The 13,072-nt window shown below is 46.5% G+C and overlaps 1 protein-coding gene across 2 annotated transcripts; it reads right to left on the bottom strand.

The window, feature by feature from the left end:
* Positions 1–5: 5 nt before the first annotated feature.
* Positions 6–3,095, bottom strand: LOC123104031 (uncharacterized). 2 transcript variants are annotated; one of them, XM_044525753.1, is made up of 6 exons: positions 2,679–3,095; positions 1,887–1,977; positions 1,547–1,698; positions 1,215–1,242; positions 1,012–1,120; positions 6–457 (listed from the first exon to the last, which is right to left on the bottom strand). In XM_044525753.1, exons 1-6 carry the CDS (start codon positions 2,958–2,960, stop codon positions 439–441), a joined length of 681 nt encoding a protein of 226 aa, XP_044381688.1. In that variant the 5' UTR covers positions 2,961–3,095; the 3' UTR covers positions 6–438. The 2 variants fall into 2 exon arrangements, with proteins under 2 accessions (XP_044381688.1, XP_044381687.1); XM_044525752.1 differs by having other exon boundaries at positions 6–435; positions 2,679–3,091.
* Positions 3,096–13,072: the final 9,977 nt, after the last annotated feature.

Below are 13,072 nucleotides of genomic sequence, written 5' to 3' on the forward strand. Positions count from 1 at the left end.
TTTGGTGCAGTTCATTCACAAAGTTTATTCTGGCACAATGCAATGTTGTTGACATGAATGTCATATTTACATTTTGGGGATACATATGCCGAGCTTCAGTTGCCGCACACAGCCAGATAAATGGCCTATTTACATTCTAGCACCAACATAATTTATTTAAATGGGCTTCCGCGCCTTCAATCAACAAACCTAAACGCTAAGCCTCAATCCTTCAAACATCCCAACAGACATACTCTAGACCACAATTCTTCAATCGGCAGTATATCAACTACTCGGACATTTCCAACCAATGTGGTATCCTTTACCTAAATAAATGTAGCACGCCAGTTACAACAATCACCACCACCCATCACTCACAGGAACTTGGACACCACACGCCAGGACATCTGAATGGCTGTGCCTGCTGCCTTAAGAATTGATTGGTTATTGTAGATGCTGTTACCATGAAAAATGTGCACTGCAATCAGATTACACAGGATATGTATTATGCATACATGCAGTACTTACAAATGAAATAAGGCTGTTAATATTTATGATTTAGATGAATTTTTTTAAGGGTATGACTGTCCCTTGTCCGAACCGGTCCCATTCCCAATTGATGCCTCAATATGGCAATCTTACATACGCCAGAACCAGTCTAGATTTGTTGGCTCCATCAGATACTGGAAGTGATCAATCATGGAGCCAACACATATAACATATTTGCTCCCAGGGTTAGTTAGGACTAGTGAAGACCAATAGAGCATAACCTCTCTTCAGGAGCATTTTGAAGCTTCAGTATGTAACTCACTAGATTGGAAGGGATTACATAACGGCTGACTAAGACAAACTCTGAAGGCATAGCTGGCAGCATATTTGACTATGCTCAGCAGCTTGTGTGCTTTGTGAGATGAAATTGACAGAAAACTAATTTGCAGTATTTCCATCGGGAACCCAAGCTTACCAACAAGCTATGCAGGTTGGGTCAACATTTCTTGAAAGTTCATGCCCAGGGTTAGTGGAATAACTTACCCAACAGCTGTAGCACCCCATGAAGCTACATTATAAATGACTTTTGTCCCATCCCATGCCTTCCGAAGTTTGCCTTTTCTCTTCTCGGCTGAAAATGTCTTCTTAAGGGCTGGCAGAAGAGCGGTGATGAAGTTCAGCATCAGAACTTTTATTGAAATGATTCGAATAATCATTCTGATGAACAAAGAAAAGAGAGAGCAAACCTTTCTGAAGTCGATCAGGAGATAATTCCTGTAGAACATGAGATATTCATGGATCAGATGTATAGATCAACTCACATACATGAAAAGAAATGACTCGGTAAAAAAACACTGATATATTATAGAGAAGAGCAGCACAAGTATAAAGTCCGGAACATGGTAACTGGGGCATCTCTTATAGAGAGATGTGGTGACACGGAAATGAACCAATTTTTCTCAAATACACTGATTATCATGTGGACAGACGTTAAATCAATGATTGTTTATTGCATCAAACCACATCATAAGGGAACAGGAACGAAGGTATCGAGGTGATGATAGAATCACATTCCTACCTTGGTTTTTGTAAGTGTTGATAAGTATGTGGCTACAAAGAAAGCTATCCCTTCAGCTGCATCCTCTGGCTTAACAAGAACATATCCATTGTCGTCATCATCTTCCCACACATCTCCCGCCTTTATTACATCCCATGATTTATCCAATTCAACTGTGGCAAAGAACATCGAATGAACTTTAGAGTATCGCAACTCTATTTCGAGAAAGGTTAAATAAAAAGATATGCGAAACACAACATTCCACTGCATTAGTTATTTTAGGTGTCCATACTTAGATACATTAGGCACTACCAGCAGTAATAACTAACAAAGTAACAAGTGCATTCAGTAGGAGGCATACCCGCACCATTTTGACATACAGACTTTTGAATTTCATGGAACTCCTGAAGAAATTCTGGTGACTCAAACCTAGATTTAAGGAGATCAAACACCTGCAAGGTGAAAGCAAGCCGTTCAGACTTCAGAGTGTTGGGACAGCTAACAGCTTCATAGCACATGAGCTATAATAAAAACTCTCCATGATCTCCCTCATATCACTCGAGAAAATAAAACCAAAGTGACATGAGATTGTTCGGCACACATTCTAAATGGCAAGGGTGGGGATAACGTGCAAAATAGAAAAATGGTTGCACGTGCTATACTGATCCTTGATCCTCACCCCCTGTTAACGGCAGTTATATTCCTAGTTTATGAATACTAGGAAGATGTTTAGCCTAAACCATCACATTCCACTATTCCACCATCACAGATGTCAACATCTTTATTTTGGATAACCTCACTGCATCTGATCCTGCTTCTAATAAAAGGACATCTTTCCATGGTAGGCTATCTGACTCCAGATGTTCACAACTAGTCCGCAGTCAGCACTCACCAAGCAGAGGAACCACAGACAAATATGAGAACAGTAGCATCGAAGCACTTTTTAACTAGTTACGGAAACAAAGGTACCCCCAATTCAGATCCAGATGGCTAATAACCGATCAAGTTAGTTCGACAAACCTGAAATAACGAGAACTTGGTCGAATTACCGCAATTGCTCAACAGTTACACGCCAATTAATGCAATTCATTAAAGCCTCGTGCGCTGAATTTTCAGGCTCGAAGTCCCAAACCTCGCCGCATCCGTACCGTACCTGGTCCGTGGCGCGGTCGGAGTCGCTGGCCATCGAAGCCGCCGAGTCACCGTCGTCGTCGTCGTCTCCGCCGCCCTCGCCGTCCCCGTACTCGGGCGCCTCGGAGCCGGCGTCCGCGTCGGAGAGCGAGGCGCCGAGATCGGCGTCGCCCATCCCGTCGAGCGTCTGCCGGAGCTCCTGCAGGAGCGCCTCCAGCCTCTGGCGCCGCAGCCGGACCTTCGTCGGCGGCCGCCGCGGGGGCGGGGGCGGCGCCGCCGGCGAGGAGGTGGAGGGCTGCTCCATCGGGGGAAACCCTATCGCCGGAGGAGGAGGAGGCGACGCCGGACTGGGCTTTGCGTGGCGTCTTCTGCTACTAATTGCTTTGCTTTTGCTACATGGACAGACGAGACGTGGTGTTTTCCGTGCGATGATTGGATTATTAACCGGAAAGGTGTTTTTGCTGCTTCGGTTTCGTCTCCGACGGTGCTTCCTCCCTGCACACGGTGTTCACTACTAAGTGTATGCCCGTGCAACACACGTCTATTTAGATTAATAAATGTACACGTGTAACATACGTCTATTTAAATTAACACATTATACTAAACTTAATACAAAACAATTTATTAATAAATTTGAAGTTTTCCTATAAAGTACACAATCTTTTATTCCCAACTCGTACAAATAGTTTGAAATATCATTTCTCCTTAATCAACATGTCTCCTATATTAAAAGACCATCCATTTTTCTCAATGTGTAAAACTCAAAATTATTTAGAAGATTCATCATGATTCTCCCTACGCACACATTTATGCAAGTATAATTAAAAACATTAACGTGTGCATCAAGAGCGACCTCTCGATATGTCCACGTCGACACAGGTATACACTATTTTTTGTTGCGTGGGCTCATGGGTTTGGCAGGAGTGCCTTCTCCTTCTCTTGTTTTGAGTGGGCCACGCCTTGTTGGATGTTCATTGGGAAAACGGAAGAATAATAAGAAGACAGAGAGAAAGAGCTGGGCACTCACGCAATCCTCCCTCACCGCTGTCTCGTCTCCTCCGCGGCTTGGCCGCCTTCGCCTCCCCTCCCACCTCAGCGCCGCTGCCTCCATCTGCTCCGCCTCGCTCTACTCGATCCGTCCCTCTGGCGCCACGCCGTCTCCACAGGGTCCAGCCTTCTCCGGAGCCGATCTCTCCGCTGAGCACGCCCCGCGCGGCCGTTGCTGCCGAGGGCTCCTCGGGGCCGCTGCAGCCGGGGAGGCGGCCTGCGGGAGGGCCCTAAATGTGGCCGATGACTCCATCCCCGGTCGCATATGGCGGCGGTCAGCCCAGCTCCGCCTCTTCCAGCCCATCTTCTTGGTATGCATCTGAATGCCTAAAGAAGGTGTCTGGCATTATTGATTCCTTTGGAGATAATTTGCTTTCAAAGTTCTTGTTTGTGACAAGTCTAATTATTATCCATACATCAGGGCATCATTGGTAGTGAAGAAGGACTCCTGCAGCTGTGAAGTATTAGCAGAGGAAAATCTATATGGTTTGAAGGGTTCAGATTCATAATCTGATAGTATTAGTGTGACGCCCGGGTAATTAAGCTACAATGCTCCTCTGCTAATGATGCCACGTCACCTCAATTATAGTTGCTAATCTTGAGTTAGTTCGAAACCGATTCAAATTCAAATTCAAAATCAGGCAAACGATAAAAGTTTTCAAATATTAAAACTAAAATGTTCGGAGTGAACCAAATATTGCATAGATAATTATGATGGGAAAATCGCACATTTATAAAATGTTTAAATACTATGAGATAAATAAAACAGTAGCAAAACAATTAATTAAATACCTTTTATAATTAATAAAATGTCAAACTAAGTTATTTGGGGTCTAGATTTTTTTTGTGACTATGGACTAAGTTGAAATACTAAGTGTATATTTTACTAAATTAAAATACAACTAAAATAAAGAAAGAAAGAAATAATAAAAGAAAACAGGAAACAAACAAAAGAAAAAAAGGAAAAGAGAGAAAGGCCCCCCCCCACTGGGCTTCGGCCCAGCAGGCCGGCCCGTTCGGCCACCGGCCCAACCGGCCACACCCCTCACTCCCATAACCCCCACCCCTGGACAAACCCTAACCCAACCACCCGCACTCCCCCCCACGTCGTTCCCACCCCCCTCCCGATCCAGATTGGATCGGGGACGAAACCCCCACTCCCCCCTCGCTCCTCGCCCCCCTCTGCCCGATTTGGGCCGGCCACAACGCCCCGCCCCTGCCGATGCCGCCGGCGTTCCTCGCCGCCGCCTCATCCCACCTACACCTCGCCCTCGTCGCGCGGATACGCCACTGATCCCTTGCCGTCGCCGGATCGCCTCGACGCCGCCGCCCGAGGACCTCGCCGGAGGCCACGACGTCGGACCTCCCCGCCGGCCTGCCTCCACTCCGCCCGCGCATCGTCCCCGTCCTCCTCCCCAAAGCCACCTCGAGCCTCGCCGCCCCCCTGGTCTCTACATCGCCGGTGAGGGCCTCGCCCTCCCCCGTCTCTCCCTCTGTCCCGTACAGTTTTGCCACGGTCCCCTCCACTGCCGCTCGCTGTCTCGCTGTTTGCCGGCGCCGCAGCGCGCCTCGCGCCGCCGACCCGCCGATGCGTCGCCGCCCCCCCCCCGCAGTGGCCCCCCTGCCTCCTGCCGCTGACCACGGCTCGGCCGCGCCCGCGCCGGCCGGCTGCACCGGCCGCGCCGAGCAGACCCCGCTCCGGCCTCACCTTGCTACCAGGCGGGCTGCGGCTTCGCCCGCACCCGCACGCCCGACCACCGAGGCCCCTGCCCGCCATCGCTCCGGCCACCGCTGCCCTTGCGCCCGCTCGCCGCCGGTCGGTTTTGCCCGCCCCTGGGCGTGTGCCCGTTCGGGCTATGCCCGCAACCAGCGCCCAAAACCGCTAGGCCTCTGGGCCATTGACACGGGGGCCCCACCCCACAGAACGTTTTTTTAAGAGAGAAAATAATTAAGATAAAAACAATTAATTTAATTAATTAATTAAATTAACTTAATTAATCCTGCTTAATTAACCTAATTAGCTAATTAACTTAATTAACTATCCTTAATTACCTAAAACAGTCAATGACATGCGGGACCCACGCGCCAGTTTGACCAAGTCAACTGACTGTTGACTGCTGACATCACCCTGATGTCATGCTGACATCATAATGGCATTTCCTAATTAAATTAATTCTGATAATTCTAAAAATGAATTAAAACTTTGAAAATTAATATAAAATAAACCGTAGCTCGGATGAAAAAACTTTGTACATGGAAGTTGCTTAGAACGACGAGACGAATTCGAATACGCAGCCCGTTCATCCGCCACGCATCCCTAGCATAGCGAACACGCAACTTTCCCCCTCCGGTTCGTTTGTCCGAAAACGCGAAACACCGGGATAATTTCCCGGATGTTTCCCCCCTTCACCGGTACCACCTCGTACCGCGTTAGGGCACACCTAGCCTCACGCTTTGTCATGTCATGCATTGTCATGCATTTGTTTGCATTATATTTATTGTTTCTTCCCCCTCTTCTCTCTCTAGACACCGAGACCGACGTCGCTGCTACCCAGTACGACTACGGTGTTGACGACCACTCTCTCTTGCCAGAGCAACTAGGCAAGCCCCCCCCTTTGATCACCAGATATCGCCTACTCTTCTCTATACTGCTTGCATTAGAGTAGTGTAGCATGTTACTGCTTTCCGTTAATCCTATTCTGATGCATAGCCTGCCCTTGCTACTACTGTTGTTACCATTACCTGCTATCCTACTGCTTAGTATAGGATGCTAGTGTTCCATCAGTGGCCCTACACTCTTGTCCGTCTGCCATGCTATACTACTGGGCCGTGATCACTTCGGGAGGTGATCACGGGCATATACGATATACTTTACACAGTTACATTACCTGTGATACTGTTCGGAGATGGGGGCTGAAGGGGCAGGTGGCTCCATCCCAGTAGAGGTGGGCCTGGGTTCCCGACGGCCCCCGACGGTTACTTTGAGGCGGAGCGACAGGGCAGGTTGAGACCACCTAGGAGAGAGGTGGGCCTGGCCCTGGTCGATGTTCGCGGATACTTAACACGTTTAACGAGATCTTGGTATTTGATCTGAGTCTGGCTACTGGCCTATACGCACTAACCATCTACGCGGGGACAGTTATGGGTACTCGACGTCGTGGTATCAGCCGAAGCCTTCGTGACGTCAGCGACTGAGCGGCGCGCGCCGGGTTGGACCGCGTAACGTGACTTCCTTTGTAATGGAGGTTGCTAGGTCTGCTCTCCGGCCGCGTACGCAACATGCAGGTGTGCAGTGGGCGATGGGCCCAGACCCCTGCGCCATAGGATTTAGACCGGCGTGCTGACCTCTCTGTTGTGCCTAGGTAGGGCTGCGACGTGTTGATCTTCCGAGGCCGAGCATGACCCAGGAAAGTGTGTCCGGCCAAATGGGATCGAGCGTGTTGGGTTATGTGGTGCACCCCTGCAGGGAAGTTAATCTATTCGAATAGCCGTGATCTGCGGTAACAGGACGACTTGGAGTTGTACCTTGACCTTATGACAACTAGAACCGGATACTTAATAAAACACAACCCTTCCAAGTGCCAGATACAACCGGTGATCGCTCTCTCACAGGGCGACGAGGGGAGGATCATCGGTTAGGATTATGCTATGCGATGCTACTTGGAGGACTTCAGTATACTCTCTTCTACATGCTGCAAGACGGAGGCTGCCAGAAGCGTAGTCTTCGAAAGGACTAGCTATCCCCCTCTTATTCTGGCATTCTGCAGTTCAGTCCACATATGATAGCCTTATTCCAGTTGATACCAATGCATACATATGTAGTGTAGCTCCTTGCTTGCGAGTACTTTGGATGAGTACTCACGGTTGCTTTCTCCCTCTTTTCCCCCTATCCCTTCTACCTGGTTGTCGCAACCAGATGTTGGAGCCCAGGAGCCAGACGCCACCTTCGACGACGACTCCTACTACACCGGAGGTGCCTACTACTACGTGCTGCCCGCTGACGACGACCAGGAGTAGTTTAGGAGGATCCCAGGCAGGAGGCCTGCGCCTCTTTCGATCTGTATCCCAGTTTGTGCTAGCCTTCTTAAGGCAAACTTGTTTAACTTATGTCTGTACTCAGATATTGTTGCTTCCGCTGACTCGTCTATGATCGAGCTCTTGTATTCGAGCCCTCGAGGCCCCTGGCTTGTAATATGATGCTTGTATGACTTATTTTATTTGTAGAGTTGTGTTGTGATATCTTCCCGTGAGTTCCCTGATCTTGATCGTACACGTTTGCGTGTATGATTAGTGTACGATTAAATGGGGGCGTCACAAGTTGGTATCAGAGCCGACTGCCTGTAGGAATCCCCCTTCCACGCTCCTTGGCCGAAGTCGAGTCTAGTCATTGAAAAACTTATACTAACATGGCTGTGTGCCTTACGGGCCCACGTCGCCATCTGGATGGTATTAGGATCTTTTACTGCTTGTCTATACTCTAGGACTCTGATCTCTCTTCTATTCGGGTTAAATGAATTTTGCTAAATCTAACATTAGGATCTCGTTATCACTTTCACCGGAGAGCCCCTTATTACTGATGGTCGACTGCTTCAACAGAAGATTCTGACAATACTCCCCGATATTTTCTTGAGACCTTGTGCCTGTTGCTTTTGCAATTCCCTACCACCGAAAAATCCCTATGGATAAATACTTACACCTGTCGTTCTTACTTTTATTCCCAGTTGGTCTTGTTATTACAAGATACCCCGAAATACTCGTCGTTGTTTCGATAATCCTTTGAGCTTATTGCCTTGCTGTTCTTTGTCACCCGAATACCCCTACGGATAATTCTCGCACTTATCGAGTATCCGCTCATCCCCCAGTTGTTCATGTGTTTCACAACGGTCTTCGAAATACTATTCGATCCTCCAAAAATCCTTAGTAGCTTATTGCTCTGCAATACTTGTCTGCTTGCATTATGGATGCTTTCCATATGTCTGGCAATATTCGCTAGTATCCTTAGGCATCGTCTTTTTGATCCTATTGATTCAACATGAGTGCGAATGCACGCAATCATTAGTTGATCCTTTTAAATTATCTTTCCGACTCAGACATCATTTTAAACATGAGCTGGTTCTCGACCAATCAGATTGCCATCGATTGTACCCCTAAGCATACGCAACTTATCCATCCTTAATCAGAGTGTTTGCTTCTGATCCCTTGATTGGAAATCATAAATCTTTTGCATTTGAGCTTTGAATTAGTCAGTTGTTTCTATAGTCTGATCTCCTTGCATTGTCTCTTCCTCTGGTTGAGTGCCGATGCTCACATCAGACCCCTGGTGGACCACCAGATCCTTTGTTGGATTTTATCCGACAACATCCTTCATATTCTATAAGCTGGTGAGTATTTCCTCAGATACATAATGCTTTTGGTAAATTGTATCCTCTGTTTTCTCAACCATGCTCTGTTTTCGAGCTTGTGATATTTACTCTTGAAACTTGTGTTATATGTTTCTAAGAAGCCCCTATGGGTTGAACATATGCCTTCTCTAAACTGTGTGAACTCGAAAGTTTTCACGAGTCACACACTTCTGGTATTTTGCCAGATAAAATTTCAACACTACAACTTCCTCGAATGTGAGAAGTGAATGAAAGGTTATGCATAAAATAAGTGGGAGTCGACCTTGAACTTTGTGTTCATGCCCATAGACACGATGTAGATCCTATCATAGAAGTTTCTTGCAATATTAACTATTTCCTTGATATGACATCATCTGGTATCTATGTATTGATCATTTGCAATCATGATCCCGACCACATTTTCTCCTTGATTCCATTTCTCAGACAAGTTAAAGCACTTGTCTTTTGTTGATTGATACATCTCTGCAACCTCTATTTTTGATCTTCCTCGAGTATTAACCTCTGGTATCTCGAGTACTGTGTTACTTCCTGCGAGTCTTCATCTAGTATTGTTTCTCACCGATCTCGGACCCCCCAGGTTCTGAGTTATTAGTCACTCGAGAACACCGATAAGTGAATCGATTCCGCACTCTGATTCAATAACTCTAAGTAATTCTTGTTGCTTACGAGTTTAATAATCCTTCAAGTCATTCCTAGCCTGATCGGCTATATCATTATCGTGCTAAATTTTAACTGTGCTACCTGGTCCTTAATCCCGGAGCAAAACTTTCGATGATGATTTAAGCTTACGTCGGTCTTCCTCGTCATATCAGTTCACCTTGAACAACAAGCTTGATTTAAAGTTTGTGTCCTACCCATGGTTCCAATGACCTTCCGCTTCATCATTTCTTTGACTCGATGTCGTTGCTGATTGTTTACATCTTGAAATCTCTCGACAAATGTGTCGTGGTCATCAGGAACATCCTGAGCTCTTCCAAGATTTATATGGAATTCATGATGAGAAATACCATCCTTGCCCTTAATGATTTGTTTTATCATCTACCACTTTATTGCCTTCCGTTCGACACAAACTTGTTCGTGTTTTGTGTTATACCTTGAGTTCCTTGCTACCCAGCATTGTTCTTCTTTACCTTGGATATTGCACCTTTTATGTCAAGAATGTTGTGGGAATTTCACCACCTCTTATGCATTCTTGGTACAAGTGATACTTCTTGCCATATCAGTTCATTCTTAGACTATTGATTATTGAATCACCATTCTGACATTGGTCGTGCAACCCAACCCATAATTCGGGTACACCTTTCAACCAATGTTTAATTGTGTATGTTTTCCTCGAGCATACTTCATTATATTATTTGATCTGAAAATGTTATCTCCTTGTTCACATAATCGTGGAAATCCATCTTTTGGAGATATCAATGAATTGTCACTGAGTTCATCAGCTACCTCCTCATCCTCTTCTTGGTTTAATGATGAACTCTTGTTTTGGAACTCGCTTCCATAGTTCATTTCCTCGAGAATCTTACATGGTCATCTCGTCAAAATTATGTTGGACCTTTTTCTTCTCAGGCATCCTAATGTCTGAGGTAACCTGACACCAATCGGATCTGAACCTCGGTCATATATGATGGTTGGAACATTTTTCAAGAGTCATAATATTGGTCCTTATATGACTCGGTAAGGTGATGTCATGCCTAGCACACCTCACCGTAGTACCTAATGTTTTAGTTTCCTTTTTAGCAAGGATAACCATTCTTCCATGAGGAAATGGAATGACTTTCTTTATAAATTGTTCCTGGTGAATCCTTTGTATATCCAAACTCCGACCTTTGATTAAAGACCATGTCAATGCTATCTCAAAGCATGTCTGTGGTACTCTCTTCATCAACAAGAACATTTGAAGCCCAATGCTAATTGTTTCTTGCTCAATTATCCAAACAACGCTATATGGATAATGTCATGAAATTTCTCTCCCCTTACCTAGAGGCTTTTCTACTTAATATCCGGGCTTGGATATCATACTCTGCTTGTTCTTGGGAAGGATATACCCCCGAAATATGTGTTTAAACACATTTTCCTTTCCATTGTTCTGTTTAATCTGATAATCACATTCTCCTTTCCATTGTTCTGTTTAAACTTCTTGAGGTTTATATGATCTAAGCAGTAATACGTCACTGCTTTTATAAGCACCTCAGTGTACAACTCTGTCAGTAAGACCCTGTTACTATTGTTGTTGACATTTCCGGTAACCACCGATGGACGAGAAACTTTGCCTAATGGTCCGCCTCGTTCAACGAGCAGGAAAATGGTTCTCTTCGTCCCTCGCCCTTGGTACCGATGTTGTTGTCGACATAACCGACATACTAACCTCTGACATGCCTTGCCTATATGACCATGCAAGATGTCAACGCCCTTCCTAGTTTTAACCCACATGGTGGGCCCATAACCCACAGTTCCACAGGATCGAAACCCGACTCTCCTATACACCCTGTTGTCGAAGTTATTCCTCGCGCTTGGCTTCGTATTTAATTCACGGGCCACCTTCCTAATGCTCTATTCTGGTATCAGACGCAATACTTACTCTCGCTGCTCTGAAACCCTTTCTCACTCTGGTTCAGACTTCGAGCAACTATCTATCCACTTGGAACCTCTTATTGTACCTTCGTACCTTACTCTTGATGTATTCGATATGTTCAACTCGAGAGATAATCTTATGCTCATTCATGGGTTAACCCCCAGATTGTTTCCCTCATAAGCATTCTGTCGTAGCCGAGCTGCCCCTTACCTATTCGTAAGTACGTTGGAGTTCCCGAGAAAAGAACGACATCACCATGATGACCTGAAGCAGAGAAGTGAAGACAACAATGTAATGGATCGACCTCCTCAAGAAGAGTAGCCAAGACCAACAAGACCCGTTAGAATTTCGCAACCTAATCCCTTCCCCGCACTTCCCCTCTTAAATCTCGGGACGAGATTTCTTGTAGTGGAGGAGAATTGTGACGCCCGGGTAATTAAGCTACAATGCTCCTCTGCTAATGATGCCACGTCACCTCAATTATAGTTGCTAATCTCGAGTTAGTTCGAAACCGATTCAAATTCAAATTCAAAATCAGGCAAACGATAAAAGTTTTCAAATATTAAAACTAAAATGTTCGGAGTGAACCAAATATTGCATAGATAATTATGATGGGAAAACCACACATTTATAAAATGTTTAAATACTATGAGATAAATAAAACAGTAGCAAAACGATTAATTAAATACCTTTTATAATTAATAAAATGTCAAACTAAGTTATTTGGGGTCTAGATTTTTTTGTGTGACTATGGACTAAGTTGAAATACTAAGTGTATATTTTACTAAATTAAAATGCAACTAAAATAAAGAAAGAAAGAAATAATAAAAGAAAACAGAAAACAAACAAAAGAAAAAAAGGAAAAGAGAGAAAGGCCCCCCCACTGGGCTTCGGCCCAGCAGGCCGGCCCGTTCGGCCACCGGCCCAACCGGCCACACCCCTCACTCCCATAACCCCCACCCCTGGACAAACCCTAACCCAACCACCCGCACTCCCCCCCCACGTCGTTCCCACCCCCCTCCCGATCCAGATTGGATCGGGGACGAAACCCCCACTCCCCCCTCGCTCCTCACCCCCCTCTGCCCGATCTGGGCCGGGCACGACGCCCCGCCCCTGCCGATGCCGCCGGCGTTCCTCGCCGCCGCCTCATCCCACCTACACCTCGCCCTCGTCGCGCGGATACGCCACTGATCCCTTGCCGTCGCCGGATCGCCTCGACGCCGCCGCCCGAGGACCTCGCCGGAGGCCACGACGTCGGACCTCCCCGCCGGCCTGCCTCCACTCCGCCCGCGCATCGTCCCCGTCCTCCTCCCAAAGCCACCTCGAGCCTCGCCGCCCCCCTGGTCTCTACATCGCCGGTGAGGGCCTCGCCCTCCCCCGTCTCTCCCTCTG

This window comes from Triticum aestivum, chromosome 5A, assembly GCF_018294505.1.
Source record: "Triticum aestivum cultivar Chinese Spring chromosome 5A, IWGSC CS RefSeq v2.1, whole genome shotgun sequence".
In the NCBI taxonomy this organism is placed as follows: Eukaryota; Viridiplantae; Streptophyta; class Magnoliopsida; order Poales; family Poaceae; genus Triticum; species Triticum aestivum.

Coding starts and splice junctions, on each gene's coding strand:
- LOC123104031 (XM_044525752.1), bottom strand. CDS start 2,960: ATGGAGCAGCCCTCCACCTCCTCGCCGGCGGCGCCGCCCCCGCCCCCG. Junction 1,243..1,546: donor CAACACTTACAAAAACCAAG/GTAGGAATGTGA, acceptor CATGTTCTACAG/GAATTATCTCCTGATCGACT. Junction 436..1,011: donor TGGGGTGCTACAGCTGTTGG/GTAAGTTATTCC, acceptor TCATGGTAACAG/CATCTACAATAACCAATCAA.